Source organism: Vulpes vulpes, chromosome 1 (assembly GCF_048418805.1).
Source record: "Vulpes vulpes isolate BD-2025 chromosome 1, VulVul3, whole genome shotgun sequence".
NCBI classification, from domain to species: Eukaryota; Metazoa; Chordata; class Mammalia; order Carnivora; family Canidae; genus Vulpes; species Vulpes vulpes.
The window spans coordinates 150,289,965-150,312,327 of NC_132780.1; the positions used below are offsets into that span (position 1 = coordinate 150,289,965).

General features: G+C 36.9%; 1 protein-coding gene across 22 annotated transcripts in view; it reads left to right on the top strand.

Moving 5' to 3' along the window:
• Positions 1-453: 453 nt before the first annotated feature.
• MLIP (muscular LMNA interacting protein) overlaps positions 454-22,363 on the top strand; it is a 256,000-nt gene continuing 234,090 nt past the window's right edge. For 7 of the 22 annotated variants that reach the window (XM_072734334.1, XM_072734180.1, XM_072734314.1 and 4 more), the window contains exon 1: positions 8,501-8,675. In XM_072734334.1, coding sequence (XP_072590435.1) covers positions 8,613-8,675 — 63 coding nt within the window. In that variant the 5' untranslated portion in view covers positions 8,501-8,612. Of the gene's footprint in view, positions 590-1,146; positions 1,295-2,676; positions 2,780-3,513; positions 3,610-8,465; positions 8,676-10,292; positions 10,433-22,363 lie in introns of those variants that run through there. The other 15 variants (XM_072734271.1, XM_072734319.1, XM_072734159.1 and 12 more) reach the window with 12 other exon arrangements.

Genomic DNA, 22,363 nt, shown 5'->3' on the forward strand with positions numbered 1-22,363 from the left:
TCTTAAAAATACATTTTGCATTATAGGATTCAGGGTGGGGTGATATTTTGGGTAGGATGACAAAGCCAATCTGGGATGATATATTTTCTACAGAACATCAAATGAATGGGTACTAATTTGTTCAAACACTGAGTTTCTCGGGTCATGGTTTTAAAAAAGCCTCTAAGTCAACCAGAAGCCGACGTTGGTTAACACTGGACATTAATTATTGGTCATTGGGGTAACACGGACTCATTCTGTTGAGAGTAATTAGGGAAAAGAATTTGCGGGAAATGAAGAAAGTGCAGTGGAGGTCTCTGTTGGAGGAGGTTGTCAAGAGGACATGACCTCTGCTTGACCCTTGGGCTATGGACCCGGGCAATCAGAGGCTTCTCATCATCTCTCCTGTCCTTCAAATATTTGTTCTGCCTATTGTTCCCCTGGTAGGAGCCATTTCAAGGGCACAGCTTGAGAGGGCAATGTGTTGAGGAGATCAGCTGGATAGTACATGTGACTGAATCTTGTTAAGACTTCTATACAAGCTTTTAGGATCCTGGTGCGCAGGTGTAGAGATCTACTTGTCCTGCGGATGCCCAAGACAAGCCTGTATGTAAGTCTCCTTCCTCATTAAGCCTTCCACCTACTGATCTGGAGTAGCCTGCCTCGTCCTCAGGCTCTCTTTGCTCTCCATGTATGGGGGCCAGTTTGTGAACCAACAATCTACCCTCTGTGGATATTTGCTGGCAGCTGGATAGCGGGGCAATTGTCCTTTCTGACTGTGGAGTTGGTTCAGTCCTGTAGGGGCACCTACTACTACTTAATTCTGACTTTCCTTCCCTGGGGCAATTGGCAATTTGTTTCAGGAGGACTTTCCATTGTATTTTAAAAATCCAATCAATACAAATAGAAAAGAAACTCCATTTTAAGTAACCGTTAACTCGCCTACCTCTCATGTCCATAGGGAAGCTTAAAGAATTTTCATCAGTATGCTAAAAAGTAGATAGTTGGATATACAGCAAAACTTATCAACACTTGACTCCAAATCCCTGTTACTGCCAAGACATTCTTATAAAGAAATCATCTGGGGAAACAGCAACTACTGTTTTTGTGAAATGGTCCCTGTGGGGCTGAGGTTTATGCCTAACTTTTTTTTTTTTTTTAATTTAGCTTCTGTATCTTGTGCCTGGTATCTGACATTAGTTACAGAGTAAACAGTACTTTCCAAAGACTGACAGGGTCAGCTGCTCTGGGAATGTGGCCGGTGACCTCCCTGCTGGATTATCGTTCTGCTCGCTGCTTCCAAGTCAGTTGAAAGGTAAGCATTCTTTCTGTATAAGTGCACACTGCTTTGGAACATGTTTCAATTTCGACTGATAAATCTGAAAGTATATCCTGGGTACGCTGTTTCAGAGGGCATGGAGCTGTTACTTTGGGGGCAAAGTGATTTGTCATGTCAACACAACCACAATGCTAAGCTGCTGGGTTTAGGGGAGGAGTGAGCCACAGGGCTGCATCTGGTTGCTTTGATTAAGCCCTAAAGACACAGGAAAACATCCATCCAGAACTTGTTTCTCAAGTTAAAAACACACGCTGTAATTCTAATATTCAAGAAGTAAAGCCTTCCATTTCTGAATCCTTTTTCCTGAAGGAAATTTAAATATTGATCAATTTAAGTTGGCTATTGTCTTGACTGAAATAGCAATGGTGTGAGTGAGAGAGTGAGTGTGTGTGTGTGTGTGTGAGAGAGAGAGAGAGAGACATGGAGAGACAGAGAGATAGACAGATACTACTAGGAAGTATATCTACTATTCAAAGGATCTGGAAATATAGTGAGTGTTCCCAAATGCAAGAGCAAAAACTTGTTCAACCCACACATCATGGATGTCACCATGAACAAGAGAAAATGTATCCTAAATCCCTCAAAAATTGTAGATGTTGAGTATAGAATAGTGGAGAAAATGGAACATCCTGGAATTAGATCCCCAAGGGGTTTTAATCAGCTTGTATGTTATAGACTCTTGAGGTATGGATTTAGTGTTATAGCAGAATTACTGTATTTATAAATTACCATCAGTGTTGCCAGTATTATTTTTTTTACCTCACATTTTATTTTTCAATAAGTTTTAGTAAAAGATTTGCATTTTTCAGATGGACACATTAAAAAACCTACCACTTTTCAAAGTTCTCAGCTCTCATTTGATTGAACTATTTTCTAGTGCTCCAAAGGATGCTCTATCATCAAGAAATGATTTTATAAAGAAAATGTCTCTTTTCAGACACTGAATAAAAATCTTTTCTACAGACATTTTAAAAATATGGCCCAGAACCAAAATAAGGGCACAAATAGGATCAGAAGAAGTAGAAAAATCATATTCTAGTAGAAAAGGTTTATGTTTCACTGAAGAGTGGTAATTACAAAGGTACAAATTTGTTAAGCTGTTATTATCATAATTATCATATACTGATATTTTAGGGTTTGCTATTGTGTCCACTTGGCAGATTCAACTTACAAAAATGTTTATTATATAGTGACAAGCTCAACTTTAAAAAATTCCTCTGTAGACACTATCTTTTCACAACTGTAGGCACATACCATAACCCTGAGCATCCTGTACCTCTGGCCTGCAGAAGCTGGAAGGGATGCTTATATGTGGGGATGGTGGGACACTAAAGTCTTCCTCTGTTTGTGTCTTCCAGATGCACAGACAGATGAGAAGATAAGAGTCAGAGGAACTGTCCAGAAGAGTCTGCAGTTGCTGCTTGAGAGTTTATAATCACCAAACCTGATAAATAGACTTAGGTAGGGGTTCTGAGAAGACTCAGAAAATTCTGGGGGACCAGTCTCTGCATTTTGTTTTTCACTGCCACTGCCACCTGTGTATCTCATTTGACCATCAAACAGAGCTTTCTAGAGGCATGGGTGTAAATTTTCAACTAGGAGCAATACTAGTAGGTCAATAGTTAGCTGTGTGAGATCAGTTCTCAGTGCTAGGTCTAAGCTAGATTTGCATCTGGCTGTTGGGTACACATTTCCAGTGTGGTTTTGGGAACATACTATGGCACCTGAAGGCATGTACTAGTCTCTCAGTACCTGGTTGTGGGGCTTACATGGGCTTCTGATCTGTGGAGAGCATACAAGACCTACCCATGTCCTGCAGGTGCCATGTGGAATGATAAACCTGTATAAAAGGCATCCATTGTCTCAGAAGAGGACCTTATCTTAATAAAAAGGTATTTATTCCTAGAGCACACAATGAGGAAGATTCTCAGTTGTCTACACCATGCTTCACAGTTTATTTTTTCAAAACAAAACAGCATTAGTTCTTCATGCTTGGGGGTGTCTGTCTACCTTGTGAGGTTTCAGAAATACAGTATCTATATGTGCTGTGGCTGTGGAGATGAAAGTTCTTTAAATGGCAGATGTGGAGAAATCACCATTAAGAACCAAACAAACTATATTTAACTTTCTAACCCTGTAGACGAACAAGTCATCTTAATAGCTGCAATCTCTCCTTTCCCCATTTTTGAATATAGGCACCACATCACAAATCTGAGTAGCTGAGATTTCACCCTCTGTAAGAGGCACACGACGAGGATGCGAAGAAATGGAAGAGATGCTAGTCTCTTGAAGTAAATATCATTTGCTGAGGGTCATTTGTTCAACTTTTTAATGGAATTCTTGCTGGCCTATGGTGGTGTAGATTTTAATTTCCTGTTTGGAGTGACCTGTTACTCACATTATGTTCCTGGGAAAGAAATCGCAAATTTCCAGGTTAGAAAGGAATTACAGATCTTTCTTTTCTTTTCTTTTCTTTTTAAATAATAGCTTTATTGAGATATAATTCACATACCATAAAATGCATTCTTTTCAAGAATACATACAATTCAATGGTTTTTAGTATATTTGGAGTTATGCCATCATCATGACTAACTCCGAATGTTTTCACCAGCTCAAAAAGAAGCCCCATGTCTGTTAGCAGTCACTCGTCATTCTGCTTCCCTCTCACCACCTGGCAACTACCCATTATCTTTCCAGTTCTCTGGAATTGCCCATTATTCTGGATGGTTCATGTGGTATCAGTGCTTCACTCCTTTTTATTGACCAGTAACATGCCACTGTATGATATTCCACATTGCTTCACCCTTCACATGTTGGTAGACATTTGTGTGGTTTCTGTTCCCTGGCTGTTATGAATAATGCTATATCATGAACATTTGTGTACAAAGTTTTTGTGTGGATACATGCTTTTACTTCTCTTGTGTATATACCTAGAAATGGAATTGCTAGATCATGTAACTCTCTATATAAAATGTTGAGGAACTGCCATACTATTTTCTTCTTTCTTTTTTTTTTTTTTAAAGATGTATTTATTTATTTTAGAGCTGAGAGAGAGCACATGAGAGGGCGTGAATCGGAGTGAGGGGCGTGCAGAGGGAGAGAGAATCCCGAAGCAGACTCCCAGCTGAGTGCAGAGCCCTACAGGGGCTCGATCTCGCACCTGGGATCATGACCTGAGCGGGAATCAAGAGTCAGATGCTCAACCTAGTGAGCCACCCAAGTACCCTACCACACTGTTTCCTAAAGTAGCTGTTCCACTTTACAGTCCCACTAGCCATGTAGGAGGGTTCCAGTTTATCCACTTGTTGCCACTGCTGTTATTTGATTTTAGTCATCCTAGTGGGCGTGAAGTGTTATCTCATTGTGGCTTTGATTTGCATTCCGTTAATCACAACATCTTTTCATAAGCTTGTTGGCCATTTGTTTGTCTTTGGGAGAAATCTCTATTCAAAATTCTTTGGTCATTTTTAAATTGGGTTGTTTGTACTCTATACTGTTGAGTTGTAAAAGTTCTTTATGCATTTTGGATAGAAGTCCCTTATCAGATCAATTATTCACAAATATTTTCTCCCACTCTCTATGTTAATTTTTGTGCCACATTTGTCCAGATTTTGATACTATATTTGAACTAACTTTTTTTCTAGGTAAACCTCACATAGTCCAAGTTAAAAATGGCACACACTTTCAGCAACAACCCGCTTGATGCCAGACACTGTGTCAGGTTCTTGGCACACATTACCACATTTAATTTTTATAATAACATTAAGGGGTTGGTATTATCCTTTTATTTTAAGGGAAAGGGAACTGAAACTCTGAGAATTAATTTGTTCAAAGCAACCCAACTAGAAGGTGATAGAATCTGCAAATGAGTCCCATTATTTTTGCTGCTTAGTCTGTTTTTCTCCTTTACACCAATATTTAGCTGTTTGAGTAGATAAGTGAACACTCAATATTGTGTTCATCTCTAATATGATTTGTGTTGGATAAATGCATTTCATTCCTGTTTTCTACCCAAAGTCATGTGAATAACAGTGTATTACATGTCTTAAGTCACATCTGTTTGATACATTTCCCTTCCCTCCCACCCTCACCCCCTTTCTTTCTCTTTCCCCATTTGCTTTTTTCCTTTCCTTCCTCTCCCTCCTTCCTCTTTCCTTTATAAGAGTATTCATTTGGTCCTTACTATGTTCTAAGTGCCTAAAGTGATGCATAATGCACCCTCTGGTGCTGATACTCTAGCAGAAGAGACAAACCTCAAATGAATAGATAAGGATTCACTTAAAATACCATGTGAAATAATATAATGCCAGCGGTGATAAGAGTTAAGAAGAACACAGCAAATGAATGACAGAGGGTTTGCTATTTTAGATGGATCCTCGGGGAAGGTCTGGATGAAGTGAGAAGGGAGTCACATGATTCTGAGGAGAGCCTCTCTTCCTGGCAGAGGGAGGAAAATACTTGTGATGACAGACATGCAGAGAGGAGACCAGTGTGGCTCTGTCTCTGCTGTTTGACCAGTAAATGGACAAGTGCTAGCTTTGGCACAGGCATACTTTTACCTAAAAAAAAGCCTTTGTCCCTAAAACATAGCTAAAATATCTTTAAGCATACCTCTGTAAATGGATAGGGGAGCTAATATTTACCACAGAATGCTGGTGCTGTTTACCCACTCTCCCTGTTATGCCTGTGATGAACTTAACTTGTTCCAAGGTGCTAAGTGCACAGTGTTTAGGAGCTTGGGCTAGGGAACTTGAGTGTCCCCAGTTAGTTGTGTAACTGTCTTATTCTTTTTTTTTTAACTCTTAAATGGGTGCATTAGTTTGCTAAGACTGTGGTACAAATACCATAGACTTCATGACTTAATAGAAATATCTTTCCTCCCAGCTCTAGAAGCTGAAAATCCAAGGTCAAGGTGTTGGCAGCATTGGTTTCTTTGGAAGGTCTCTCTCCTTGCCTTGTAGATGGCTGCCTTCTCTCTGTGTCTTCAAGTGGCCTTCTCTAATTTTTCTGCTTTTGTCCTAATCTTTTCTTCTTCTTCTTTTTTTTTTTTTTAAAGATTTCATTTATTTATTCATGAGAGATACAGAGAGAGAGAGGCAGAGACACAGGCAGAGGGAGAAGCAGGCTCCATACAGGAAGCCTGACGTGGGACTCGATTCTGGGTCTCCAGGATCACACCCTAGGCTGAAGGTGGCGCTAAACCGCTGAGCCACCCAGGCTTGCCCCTAATCTTTTCTTCTAATGAGGACACCAGTCATATGGGTTACTCTACCCTAATAACCTCATTTTACCTTAGTTATCTCTTGAAATATCCTATTTTTGACTATAGTCTTATTCTGAAAGGCTAGGACTTCAACATGATTTTGGGGGGTGAGGGGCACAATTTAGCCCATAACATCGATGAAAATAATAGTCTCTAATATCTAGAGTTGTTCTGAGAATTAGTTGAGATAATATATGTAAAGCCTTAAAGGAGCTCCTGGCACAAGGTGAGTGCTGTTCAAGTGAGCTAAGTAAGAGTATTATTATCCTATTTTGATCTAGTCGTGCCTACATGGTGAGTTTGTTGAGGGAAGAAATGTAGAGATTGTATCTTTTAATTTTATTATTTTTATCTATTATTTTGAAAAAAATCTGCCTGCGCCTAGAATAATCTTCACCATTTTAGCTTCTCAGGACACATTTGCTGAAGTTAAACTTTTCATCCCTGGTAGGAGGAACATCACTGGCACATACTCTCGTTATCACTCTTCTCTTCTTCCCCAAGTAGCTTTGCATCCCACCATTCCCCTGCTTCTAACTAGATTCTAAATTTCACCTTCAGGCATTAAACTTGCAATAACCAAGTTTCTTTTACAGCCATAGCATGCTTTTTTTCCCCCTAGAGAGATTTGGAAATTCCATTTACATAACATAAAATGTTAACTATTGCCTTGCTTTTGACACGTACCAATCCTGCATGCTAGTAAACCTATAAGACATCAATTTTCAAACTTGTTAAGGGCAACAAGCATGCATGATTCCTTTTCTGGAATGTAGAGTTGAGCCAGAGAGGAAAGTCCCTTTTGCCGAAGAGCCTGATACAGTGTTCCTGAATTCATTGTTCTGAAGCAGGGTTTCCTTCTTACTAAGTATTTCACTTATGAAATCCTCAGCCATCATGGTGCAGAATAAGCTCTGGAGCAGCTCTGCCTGGCGACAGAGAACCAGCTATCATTACTCTAAAGGATGGAGCATTACAATACATTTCCTAAAATGTTTCCTTAAAAAGTGAAGGAAACTTGAGTTAATGTCAGAAACTGGCGTTAAAGTGTTTCAAACAGGCCAAGGGATTAGACCACCATAGAGACCAGTCTTGGCTCTCTGAAAGTCATATTTACTCTTTATTTCTATCCACATATCTGGTTTGCTGAAAAAAATAGAGGAGGGTTAATTACATGTTACACAATTAATTTTCTTTAACATGTAACAATTTTCAAAGAATTCTGACAACACTGTTCTTTTGGAGAAATGAATCTCATCTTCTATGTCCTTTGTTCCCAGTAGGAAAACCAGGATAATGAAGAACAAAATCTTTTTTGCTTTTTAAATGAAGGGAAATACCACTTTTATCTCATGGTGTTTCTAAATATCATTTGCCAACTTTTTGTGGGTTAAAATTGCCACTACCCCTTGAATATATGTGTTGTGTGTTAACGGTTTTCACTAGTTATCCTTTGCTCTTTTCCTGTAAGTGAGTTTTTAAACTTCTGAGCTATAAAACAACACATAACTGTTGGGACTACCACGACCCAAATTGGAATTTGGAGGAACAGGGCTGGCTGATTCATATTGGTTATATGACCATTACATTTGTCCTTTGTAAACTGATTTATTAGGTCTGTATTCTAGAGTATGTTTTATTCTGCTCCAGTGGCTATGAATGAATTCTTTGATGGTGGCTTTTTGTCACATGCATCTTTCATGGTTCAGGGTACCTAACCTGTTGGAATATTCTCCTGTTGAAGAGTTTGCTTTTATATCTAGTGACATTTATCATTATCTAAGGCCAGCTGCCTGACTTCTCTTCAGGGCTCTGTTTATGGGGTTTGAACATCTATAAATGGAAACACTAGCTAACCAGAAATTATCGCCAGGGCTTTCTGATAGTGTCCTGAGCTCTCACAACTTGGAATGTCCTGCAATATCTAACATGTAAGCACGTCAAATCATTTTCTAGACAGAATCTGAATCTCTTTTTCTGTTTCTCTCTCTCTCTCCCTCTGTTTCTTTCTCTCTCTCATTCAGTTTCAACATGGAATTTGAAAAGCATGAAAAAGGAAGCTTATTAAATAAGAATTTAGAGGAGAAACTGACGGTAAGATGTGTGAGATTTAGTGTACACAGATTTGTAATGTAATTGACATAGTAAAAAAAGCAGCTGTCACAGATTGGAAAAGTTGTACTAACTAGCTTGTATTTCCATATTTTTTTCTGGTTAGCAGCCTGAAAATTAACGAGTTCCATGGATTTTGCTGAACACAGTATAATAAAATTATTAATAAAATTTCAATACTAGAATGTGGACGAATTTTATTTTAAATGATGTGGTTTGGCTCCATTTTTGAAATCAGTATCCATTTATTTTGAGCCCTTGTTTATTGCTTCAATACTGAAAGATTATTCCATTTATTGAGCTAAAGCTTAGCAAAGTCTAGTTTCCTTCAGAGGTACTAGGAATATGTGTCAAGAAAAATATATTAAGTATTATAGACTATTTTAATGTTTTATCAAATCATTTAAAGGACATCTAGCATAAGGATAAAGTTTACTCTTCAGAAAGATTTTATTATTTTGCTATGAAAGTTGTGAAAGTAAATTTGCCTTGATGCTGAGGAATTACATGTCAATGTACTGTAGTGGTCACCTATATTTGCTCCAACGTAAAATGTACCATAGCCTGGTATAGTGGTAGAATGTGTTGCTCGTGGTTCACCCGATGGGTTTAGAAGGCTAGTTATGTTTGTAAGTGTACTGTGGCTACAGAGTTAATGTTAGAATAGGGCATGGCTAATTTTAACAACAGTACAAGTAGCTGGAAGTAAAACTACATAAACTTTGTGACTTCTTAAAATCATGAGAATGCATTGCTCTGGGTGTTTGAAACACCCAGATTTATGTACTCTTAATATTTATGTACTCTTAATGGTACTGAAACTTGAAAGATGAAAAATCCTGAAATGTATTATAATTTCAAAGCCTTGAAGAAATATATTGAATTAAATGTTACTTTTTCTTAAAGGATTCAGATCATCACTTTGAATATTAGCTGTGGATCTCTGTTCTAGGTGGTTGTCTAAACATGTATTGGCCACAGACTATTTGGTTTTTTGACTATTTTGGAAAGCTATGCATTATTATAGAACTAACTAGGGGTTTTGAGTTAAAATGTTCTGGGTGACAGTGCTCACTCCACTACTTCAGAATATAAGAGTATGGGATCTTGTTTAAGCTTTCAGAGTCTTAGTTAATTCACTTGTAAGATGAGGAGTAGTAATACTAATTTGAAGGATGTCATGAAGATTAAAAAATATAATGTTTGAAGATTCCCTGGGTTGCACCCATTATTTTCCAACTGTTTTTGGCCTGACTTACTTGGAAAGTGTACACCCAAAGTTTATTAATATAGAAAGAGAAATCTGAAATGCATTTCAAAATAAAAGGAAAACTTGGATATGCTTACTGTAAAGGCTAAGTGATTATAAAACCATTATGGAACTAGATAGAGAGTAAATAAATACATACATAAAGAGTTGCTATGAAATTAGTATGAAATTTGATCCACGGGTCTCTGACAATCTTTTACGGGAAGTTTTGCAAATAAATATAGTGCACATGGGGCAAGTAAACAGAAGTGAAAGTAGTCTCTTATCAATTGGGGTGATTTGATGTACACACATTTCACTTCCTGGAGGGTCAGACATTCTGCATTCTGGACTTACCTTAAACACAGGTGTGACTCTAGAAGCGAGCAAAAACCTCTCTTCAGAGGAAGCAGCTGTCACAAAATTCATGATCATTACTTTGGAGGAGAGATCCAGGGCTCATCTCCGATTAAGTTTCAGAGGAGTGGAGGTAAATGTGGGACAGTTCAGAAGTTATAGGAACATCTAAACTGTACTGAGAAGAGAAGGTTCTCAGGGAGGGAAGGAACACATTAAAGTTAAGTGGTGTGGGCAATTGCCTCTTCAGGCAAACAGAGCTATAGATGTGACTCAGATATCTTTCGGATAAAGGAATTCTGGTAATACTGTTATCAAGGAAAGGTCAACTTGGGGATCCCTGGGTGGCACAGTGGTTTGGCGCTTGCCTTTGGCCCAGGGCGCGATCCTGGAGACCCGGGATCGAATCCCACATCAGGTTCCCGGTGCATGGAGCCTGCTTCTCCCTCTGCCTATGTCTCTGCCTCTCTCTCTCTCTCTGTGACTATCATAAATAAATAAAAATTAAAAAAAAATTAAAAAAAAAGAAAAGGTCAACTTATATTTGACATCTCTAAGAGAGCTGGGAAATAAATACCTTAGAATGTTTATAGTAGAAATTATTTTGGTTAACACTTTGGCTGTTCATGTGTATAAACATCTAAAAACTTCAATGTGTGTTGTGTTCCTTAGTACCACCAATGTAATGTAGTATGACTGGCTAGGCTGCTGTAAATAGTTAAAACACATTTTTGTAGAGTTCATGAGGTTCTAAAAATTACTAAATTTATTACATACAAATAATAAAGTTTATAAAAATGGTTTTTAAAAGGGGAAAATACTTTTCTATTAAAATATTTAAATATGTATACATTATAATATTGCTGAATTATACTATGTATCTTCTTTAAAATTAAAAGTATGCTCATAAAGATTATTATGAACAATGTTATGGAATATATCACACAGTTAAGAAATTTACATGATTGGCTTTATTTGAAAAAAATTCCAAGGTGGAATCCAAAATTCCTCCCTCTCTGCTTTTGTCTTATTTTATTTTTCCTTCTCTTCCCCTGTGTTCATCTGTTTTGTTTCTTAAATTCCAGCTATGAGTGAAATCATAAGGTATTTGTCTTTTTCTGATTGACATATTTTGCTTAGCATAATATACTCTACTTCTAGACACGTTATTGCAAATAGTAAGATTTCGTTCTTTTTTGGTGGCTAATATTTCATTGTGTATATATACCACATCTTCTTATCCATTCCTCAGTTGATGGATATTTGGGTTCTTTCCATGTTTTGGTTACTGTGGACATTGCTGCTATAAACATTGGGGTGAGTGTGCACCTTTCAATCACTCTTCTTGCAGTCTTTGTATAAAATACCTAGTAGTACAAATGCTGGGTGGTAGGATAGTTATATTTTTAACTTTTTGAAGAACTTCCATACTGTTTTCCAGACTGGCACCAGTTTGCATTCCCACCGACAGTGCAAGAGGGTTTCCCTTTCTCTGTATCCTTGCCAACACCTGTTGTTTCCTGTGTTGTTAATTTTAGCCATTCTGACAGGTGTGAGGTGGTATCTCATAGTGGTTTTGATTTGTATTTACCTGATGATGAGTGATGTTGAGTATCTTTTCATGTGTCTGTTAGCTATTTTGTATGTCTCCTTCTGAGAAATGTTCATGTCTTCTGCCCATTTCTTAGCTGGATTATTTGTTTTTTGGGTGAGTTTGATAAGTTCTTTATGGATTTTGGGTACTAACCCTTTATCAGGTTTGCTGTTTGCAAATATCTTCTTCCATTCTGTAGGTTGCCTTCTAGTTTTGTTGATTGTTTCCTTCACCGTGCAGAAGCTTTTTATCTTGACAAAATCCCAATACTGCATTTTTGCTTTTGTTTCCCTTGCCTCCAGTGTTGTGTCTAGTAAGAAGTTGCTGTGGCTTAGGTCAAAGAGGTTGCTGCTTGTGTTCTCCTCTAGGATTTTGATGGGTTCCTATCTCACATTTAGGCCTTTCATCCATGTTGAACTTATCTTTGTGTATGGTGTAAGAGAGTGGTCCAGTTTCATTCTTCTGCATGTGGCTGTCCAATTTTCCCAGCATTATTTGTTAAAGAGACTGTCTTTTTCCAGTCGGATATTCCTTCCTGCTTTGTCAAAGATTAGTTAACCATGGAGTTAAGGGTCCATTTCAGGATTCTCTGTTCTTTTCCATTGATCTATGTGCCTGTTTTTGTACCAGTACCACACAGTTTTGATGATTCCAGCTTTGTAATAGAGCTTGAAGTCCAGAATTGTGATGCCTCCAGCTTTGCTTATCTTTTTCAGGGTTGCTTTGGCTGTTCAGAGTCTTTTCTGGTTCCTTATGAATTTTAGGATAGTTTGTCCTACCTGTGTGAAAAGTGCTGGTGGTATTTTGATAGGGATTGCATTGAGTGTGTAGATTTCTTTGGGAAGTATAGACATTTTTTTTTTAAGTATAGACATTTTAACAATGTTTGTTTTTCTAGTCCATGAGCATGGAATGCTTTTCAATTTCTTTGTGTGATCTTCAATTTTTTTCATAAACAATAAACCTTCGTTAGGTTTATTCCAAGGTTTTTTGGGTTTTGATGCAATTGTAAATGGGATCGATTCCTTGATTTCTCTTTCTGCTGCTTCATTTTTGTGTAGAAATGCAACAGACTTCTGTGCGTTGATTTTATATCCTGCAATTTTGCTGAATTCCTGTATCAATTCTAGACACTTTCAGGTGGAGTCTTTTGGGTTTTCTACATAGACTACCATGTTGTCTGCAAAGTATGACTTCTTCCTTGCTAATTGGATGCCTCAGTAGGGTTACTATATATCTATAGTATAATATACTGTACTATATTATGTACACTTAATAGGGGTAAGAGAACTGCTACCATTAGCTATCGACTTTTTTCCCCCTCTGAATTTGTTGCTCTTTGGAGATTAGAAGTAAAGATTCCTGGGAGCTTGACAATTAAAGTTGCATCAGTAGGTAAGAGATAAGAAATATTATACTCAAATCCTTCAAAATATCCTAAATTTATCAATCCCATCTAAATTTTTCACCAATTGGTTAATATTTTCCCAATTTCTTAAACATGAAAAAGAAAACTCAATTAGCATGAATTGAAAAGGACATTCTCATCCCTTGAAAAACCAACATATTGAGCCATGCTGGATATTTTAGTCCTCTCTGATCCTGCAAAGTCAGATTACACTAAAGGTGATTTTGTGGGGTTGCAGAGAGAAAGGAAACTATTTTATAACAATACAGTTCTGTTTGGTTCCACAATAAACCGTGTTGGAGCTGAATGGATCTTTTCTTTTTCTTGATGAGGCTTGAGTAACCATTGTATCATGTGTTCCCCAAAGTACATTCCTTAGAATTCTGATTTTCTAAACTGCTCCATGAAAAGAGGTTCTGATCTATGCTCAATAGTATTCATGAAACACTATGTACAGAATGAACTACACAGCCTTATTTCTTTTGGAGACTCATATTGTATTTAAACACACTGAAGGCCATAAGACATTTTGGAGGTTAATCTTGTATTTCTTGTACTCTCTACCAATGTAATGCATTTAGATGTGTGTGCACAATGATAGTGAATATTCTAGCTAGTGTTCTCTGGAACACATTTTAGGAAGTGGTGTGTCAGTATGTTACTTGTCTGATTTTATTTATCAGGTTCATTTTCAGAATAATGATACACAGAATAATAAATTTAACCTGGGTAACATTTATCTCTGTAACATGAAGTTATTTCTGGAATAATGTTGAAAGTAAGTATATTTCTATTTAGTATGTTTTAATAGCTAAGTAAAATTAAGGCAGGACATCCTCACTATTTTCCAAAATCTTTTCCTTTAGATTATTAAATACATCAACAAAGAATTTCACTTATGTTTATCTTCAACTAAAATTTCTTAATGAAAAGGAAAAATTCATGTATTAACATAGTAAAAATGGTCATGCACCTCAGGATATTGAGATAATAATTTTTTCTTTCTTTAAGAGATGATAAAAACAGATTTTATGCATAAATCTAATAACTTCTATTACATTAATATAATATGTCTCAAGAGACAATTCTATCTTCTCAAGTAATAAATGTTCAATAAATATCACAACAGTAGTAATAATGAGAAGGGTAAATCTTCCAATTCACTTTATATTGAAGTTTGATAGAAGCAAACTAACATAGTCAATTTCTGAATGTCATAAATATTGCTTTTTTGAGTAAGAGAAATTTCTGAGATTGAGAAATTATGTCCTTTGACAGATTTTTAACAGGATCTATTTCATACAAGGATATGAAAGCTTAAATATTAGATAACTGAAATTTTACTCTTTATGTTTAAAATTTTTCAACTTGTTTTGAATTTTGGGTGACAGTTTTATCCAATGATTTGCAAATTTACCTATAACTTTGCAAAAAACATTATTCTCAGTTTCAGAAAAAAAGAGATTGTACCAATTCTTTTTGATAGAGTGAAAGAGAAAATTGAAGAAAAATGTAGTTAAAATACACAAATGCAGAAAGCTAGGCATTTTAGAATTCTGTGATGATTCAGTGAAGCACACTTTTAAAATAAGGTTCAATTAGTTATTCATAGCTTCATTAATACAAATAAAATTAATTATTTTCTAAGAAGAAATTTGTTAGCAAATAAAAAAACATGGGACTAACATTGGTTATAGTTTCCAATGTTATTATCTGATAACAAGTCTGACTTTTGTTGGGGAGAGCACTTTTGCCGCTGTAATCTAGGATCTGTTAGGTAGATATGTCCTCAGAACAAGCAGAAAGAGCCTTTTAAATTAGTGGACATTTCTGAATGACTTTTGAACAAGACAGAGTCCTATGGACTATAGTGGAAGCATACATGATAGAGAAAGCCTTGGCCACCAAGGATATTATTGTATTTTATTATTTTTCATAGGTTATGAGATAATAATGGTAAATCTTAGTAGCTTGGAAATATTCTAAGTGTAGAAAAGATAAACATCCCTGATTCTTTTTTCTCACCTAGGCTTGAGATAGCAAGTCTATAATTATTCATCAGAAATGTCTTAACAATGGAACAATTGTAAAGTATTTTATATTGTAACATATTATATTCTGTCATAATATTGACTGTTGGAGGTCACTGAAAGGACATGACTGCTGGTTGACCCATGATGAGCTGAATTCCAGTAGTTGGAGGACCTTCCGCCTCCTGCCACTCTTTCCTTGGAATATACATTCTGCCTAATATGCCTGTGGGAGCTGTTTTCAAAGAAGTTGCCTTGAGAGAGAGAATAAGGTGTTGAGACCATCTGAATGGCATAGTGTCTGAATCCAGTTAAGACCTCTATATAGACTTTTAAGATTCTGGCTGTTGGGTGTGGAGATCTATTCATCTTGTGACACCTAAGATAAGCTTATTAGTAAGTTCCTTGCTTACTAAACCCACCACCTACCAATCTAGAGTGGTCTACCTATTTGGTCTCTCCCAGCTCTCCATGTGTGGGGAGCAATATCAAATTTCACCTGGGAAGCTCCCAAGGTTTTGAATCAACAACTAAATAATCTGTTTTTCTAATTGTGCCTAACTATAGTCATTGGTAACAGGTACACAGTAGATACTGACATACTTGAAAAAAAGTTTGGACTGCCGATGCTTCTGATGTGTTATCTAGAGATGATTTTCAGTATGCCTTGAATGTTGATTCTGATCCATACATAATTCCTAATAAGACAACATCATATAATAAAATAAATGGTAAATTTAAGTTCATAAATCTCTGGTAGTCAGGCACTGGATCTATGTATCTTTATCATAATTGATTGCCCCGGATCCTTTTATACTAATTTTGGTAATGACCAAGGAAGGAAATACGAAAACAAACAAATGAACGATGACATCTCCTTTCCTTTGGCATTTGCATTTTTATTTTAGAAAACTCCTTATATTTCTCTGCCATTTGTGAGAGTGGATCAATGACTTCTGCTATATTCTGGATTTCACTAATAAAATTGCCTTGGGTGTCCATTTTGTTGGAAGGATCATTTTGATGGTAGAGGATGTGAGTTAATTTGTCCCCAAACTTTAATTCCTCTATGATGCTGCCTCATGTTTGTTTTTATGTGTGACATCATCATGCAGAATGGTAGGCATTTGGGCATCTTTAAGAAGGCTGCTGGTCAGGGAAGCCTGGGTGGATCAGCGGTTGAGCACTTGCCTTTGGTCCAGGGTGTGATCCTGGAGTACCAGGATCAAGTCCCATGTCAGGCTCCTTGCATGGAGCCTGCTTCTTCTTCTGCCTATGTCTCTGCTGTGCTCTCTCTCTCTCTCTCTCTCTCTCTCTTTCTTGCAAATAAAAAATAAATGAAACTCTCAAAAGCAAAAACAAAACAAAACAAAAAAACAAAGAAGGCTGCTGGTCTTCTTAACATGTTTGTGGTACATATGGTGCATTCTGTGACTCTATTTGATAACTCTCTCAGGATGGCCCATTCATCACTAGTAAATTTTGAATGTATTAATCCCTTTTATCCAGAGAGGGCTAGAGTTCTGTAATAAGTTGACATCCAAAATACTCTGGAGAAATAGTTTTTTTTTTTAAAAAAAAAAACCCAGATGGGCAATAATAAAAATATTTTATGGTAAGTGCCTCAGTAAGTATCCTTCAAAGAAAGGCAAATGCAGGACATTCCAAATTAGGATTCTGTGAATTTCTGAACTCAGTGTCAGTTCTGAATTTTTACTAAGATTAATTTAGTCCCATTTCTTAGGGAGATAAGAACTCTCTGAGAAATCAATAAAGGGGTTGTAGGATTGATCAGTCAACACCAGGTATTGTAGAGTTCACTGGTTAAGATAATGTTCTTCAGAGAACTGACCCATCCCTCCAGCATTATGAGTAATAAGAAGATTCTGGTTTTACCCCAGGTAAAGTATAGTTGCAAAGAATAACCATGAAACGTAATCATTTGGCAGATCAAAGTGAAAAACTAAATAATTGCTCTTAAGTCTCTTTTGCATAAGAAATAATTCCACTTTAACTTCTCTCTTGCCTCCTTCTAATAGAGCCAGTACAATTTTTAAATACTTGAAGAATCTGTACCTTGAAATTAAAAAAAAAAAGGAGGGAGGAGATAAGATGCCATGGATGATTGAGACCTATAGAATATAAGCAATAGGAACTGAAATCTTAATGGGCATAATTGCAGAATGAGGTAAGACAACAAAAATGATGAGTTAGCGTAGGTGTGCACGCAAGTGTTCTGAGTGCCATTTTAACATCTACGAAAACCAAAACAAAGAACCTGTGCCTTTGGGTGTGTGTGCGTTCTTCTGATTCCTAAGAATAGGTCTTCCCCCTCTTTTTAAGTGCTGTGGAGTGTGGTAAAAAGCATGTTGTATCTGAGTCTAGGAGACCATTTTGGTGTTAAAGTTCTGTTTATGTGACCTTAGACAAATCACGTAATCTTTGGTCTCCTTCTTTACAGGCTGAGAGGTTGGTTTGGAGTTGCAAGGATTGCTGTGCTCTCTAGCATTTGATAAGTCTGCAAAAAGTGTCTTTGGGCTGTGTGGTTATTAAATCCTTTCCATACCAAACAATGCCTACTTATACAAACATTAGAAACTGAAATAGATTCTATTTTTTGTGTCACCACTGACCAAGTGTAAAGTCAAAGTCCTTATTACTAGATTATTAGATTTCTTTTAGTATAAAATTTCATAGCTCAGTACTCATGAATTGAATTGCACTTTTTTTTTAATGTTTTCACTGAGAAGTCACAAAGATTTAATAATGGAATCATGGGTGAACATTACAGACTAGATAAAGAAAATAATATAAAAGTGCCTTAATATTAATGTCAAAATATTGCCAAAATCAAGCATTCTATGTTTTCATAACACTACAGAAAATAAAGTGATGCTGAGTTTGCATCAGGAATAAAAATTTAGGATGCAGAAGGTCTGCATTTTAAATGTTATTTTTAAGGTGATTTCTTAAGCTCTTTCTCATCCCCCTTTGTAGTTCTTACCACTCCCCGTGCCTGACACAGATATCTCGGTCCCTGTGCAATTCTAATTTTAGTCCCTTTGCACCGCTGAAGGTTGAGGAAAAAGTGGACTGCACCCGAATGGCAGAGTCCTAGCCACCATTTCCATTTTTCTTTTTTCCTTCAAGAAAGATGAGGGCTGTGTCTGTTAGCACTCAGGGACGGGAGGGAAGAGTAAAGTGAAACTGATAAGGATCCAGATTTCTACTTTCTGGTTCAAATGAAGTTCTTGAAGCCATCCAGTCCTTTGAAAACCACTGCTAATTAAAGCAGTGTCTGCTGATAATGTAAGTCTGGGATGCACTGTTTGAATGGATCTTTTGATACAGCTCTGTGTGTTGGTGAATAACTGAAGGGAGATGGATTGCAGGCTTTAGGCGAACTGTGCTTTCACACTGACATTCATAACACACTGTACGTGCGGCGAAATATTTTCTGGGTTCTCCTTGTGGGAATTACAATTACTTACATATCTAGTTGTTCTGCTCCAACTCTGGCTCCCCTCAGGGAATGACAAATAGACTGTTGTATTAGTGATGTAATTACATTACAGAGTCATGGGCTTTATTTTGCTACACAATCTTCATAAAAATAAGGAGATGATTTTTTTTTTTTTTTAAATGGTGAGAAGATGTCTGTGGTTTAATCGCCGGTTTTCTCTTCCATTTGTAACCTAAAAATTTCTCAAGGGTACTTTCATCAATTCTCTTCTCAGTTAATGGGCGTTTCCTTGCGTATGTAGCTTCTGGGGAAGACGTCACCCCAAGTTTGTTCTTCAGAATAGGCCTCCTGCCCTTGTGGATGTCAGAATATAGCAATTCAGAGACCACCTCATGCTTTTAAACACTGACTTTGATGACATTCATCTTGGGAGCAGATGAGAGAGCCCAGAAGATTGCTTTCCTAAACCTGTAATAATTTCTCTGGGATATCATGCCATAGTGGGAGCCTGAAGGGGGAAAATGTCAGCATGAATTAATAAGCTTATCACAGACAGTGGGGAGTTCTTTTAGAATGTGTGAAGGAAAAAAAAAAAAAGAATGTGTGAAGGAAACATGGGAAATATAATATTTTTGTTCCTATTTTGTTTTTTGTTTTTTGTTTTCTCCCATTGAGCTCAGCTTTCAATCTGGAGATTCCTGTATGTTGTTTTATCTGCTTCTGCTTATCCATCCATCCATCCATCCATCCATCCATCCATCCATCCATCCTGGGAGCTCTCTGTTTACAGCCTCCTGACCTCCTAGCTGCCTGGACCTTTTCATATGGTATATGGAAGGAGATGAGGGAGTTGGTCTTGGAGATTTTCAATGAATTCTCTTTTTTGCAACCCAATTACCATCAAGACCTTTGTGGAATTTGCCTGCGTTGAGTCTGGTGCACCTTCAGGGTTTGCAAAGATATTTATTAGCATTCCTTCTTGACTGCAGCTCCGCTTTGGAGCATAGCCATACACCTTCATCTCCTTTTCATCTTCCAGAAATTTACAATATACTTTTTCATGCTGACTGCTCTCCCCTTCCAAATCTCTCATTGTCATGGGTTTATTCTTTTCAATTCTTTTACTTTCATTGTAATGGGGTCAAGAAAAGGATGTGAGAGAAACTTCTGTATTCCATCAGCCATCTTGAACTAGAAACCCCTTGATTTATTTTTAAAGCTCATCCTCGAAGCTTTGTGCTTTCAGCAGGTGTTGAGTGTCATGGAACATCTTTATTCTTCTTCATTGACAGCTAAATGGCTTGACGTGGAACTGTTGCAGAGGCTAAGTTAAATGGCATGCCAAACGATATTCTGAGCACCTAACTAAAAAAAATATTTGATACCATTTCTAAAAGATTAAATGTTGACAATAAAGAAGGGTTTAGTTTTTACCCTTCTTTTTTGTGACAGTGATTTTGGTGATTAAATAGAGTGAGGGTTCAAATCTGGGCTTTTGTGTGTTCAACCTATATGACCTATAGTTTCCTCGTCTGTAAAATGAGATGTGACTTACCTCCCTGGGCTTTTATAAGTACAAAAAGTGAGGAACTATTTGAAAAGCATGGTGCATCAAGAAGCCCTTGGAAACTAGTAGTCATTAGAGATATGAGAATCATAGTGGTGTACAAGTTAACTTCTTGTGTCTGGGGAAACTCAAGGCTGTTTGTCTCTTCAGCCAGACTATGTGTCATTTCAAACTTGACTGCTAGGCCAAAGGCCACGTTTGCTTTCCCATTAGGAACAGTGCCATCAACCAACCTTTAATTTTTTTTTCTTTTTAGGATTTTGTTAAATAAAAAGAGAGAGAGAAAGAGAGCCAGAGCAAGTGAACATAAACAGGGGGAAGCGGCAGAGGGAGAAACAGACTCCTTTCTGAGCAGAAATCTCGATGTGGGACTCAATCCCAGGGCCCTGAGATCATGACCTGAGCCAAAGGCAGACGCTTAACTGACTGAGCCACCTAAGTGCCCCTAACATTTAAGTTTTAATTTTATGTCAGTCCTGTGAAGACTCACAAAGATTCAAAAACGAGTCTTTAAAACATGATGCCTATTTCTGAAAAACATTATGGCCCAGGCTCCGGGGAGAATGATTATGTTACACGAATTCAAGTACTATATACATATAGGAATAAATGGCTACCTTGTGAGGTGTAAATAATTAGGACCAGACCTATTATGTGGCTCATATAGTTAATAAAAATTATACCAGTAACAGCTAAGCTTACCAAAGCAGGATATTTATAGGAGGGGAAGAATATAGGTAAGTAGAAGGAGAGTTAAGGAAGGCATTGTGGTGCTGGAGTATGTGTGTAAAATGTTCAAAAGAAGAACATAAATATGGTTGATGACACTGTCTGATTCAGAAAAGTTTTAAATCAAGAAACTGTTTTGTTCAGGATATCATGATTTGTGTCTCTTACCTTCATCTGGCATTTTTTCTTCCCTGCACATAAGATATTTTCCCAAGAAAGCAACACTTCCAACAGTTAATTTTTTTTTTTTTACCTAAGATTTTTTCTATAAAGCATACAGTTTCATATACTACAAGTAACACTGTAAATTAATGTGTTAAATATTTACATACACACTGGCCAGACAATTTTACTCTTGGAATCTGTTTGAAATAAAGAAATATACAAATATTTAGTTATAATGATGTTTATTACAACAGGATTTACAAAAGTATGAATAATGGATATAGTAGGGGAATTAAATACTAATCTATTATAAAATACGAAGAAATTTAAGGAGAGGAGGGTAGTGGAATATATATCACCTTTTTTTCAACAAAGATACAGATATTATCAATGATTCTTTTATGGACTCTCCCTATTGGCAGACCGCTAACATGCAATCGGTAAATATGTTTCTGCAGTACATCTCTTTGAGCTGAACCGTAGAATCTTAATCATCCAATAAAGGCAACAGTATCAGGGGCTGAATTGTATTTTTCAGTTTTACTGAAATTTTGAATAGCTCAGTGATTTTTTTTTCATAATAAACACGCATATTTATGACTTTGCTGAATTGATGAGATTGTATCAGAAAATTCAAGGTAAGTCTTCTTCATTTGAGAGCAGATTTATAGAAACCTTGAGTGCTTTCATCCTTTTGCTTTAACAGCACTACCAGCAGACTGCAAACTCCTCTAGGTCAAGAGCATTATTTTCCTGGCACCTAAGGCTGTGTCTGATACATGGGAAATGGTAGTCATGGATGAACTGCATAGTCATGGCTTTTACAAGTCTCTGTGAGTGCATGTATCATGCACTTTATCTGATTTGATAAGTGACAGAGATTCCAAACTGATCAATCATGTCAATCACTTCAGTGAACTTTTAACCTTATCAGTTTTACTTGTGAGTAGGAATGGAAAGTATTGTCTTCCATGAAATCTCTGTGCAATGTGAAGAACACTAAATACCTGTATGTTTGATATTGGCAGTTAGGCAGAGACATCAGCACCCTCCACTCAGAGCCCAGGACCTTGGTGTGGACATAGCCAGGTGACCATGACATTGGGGG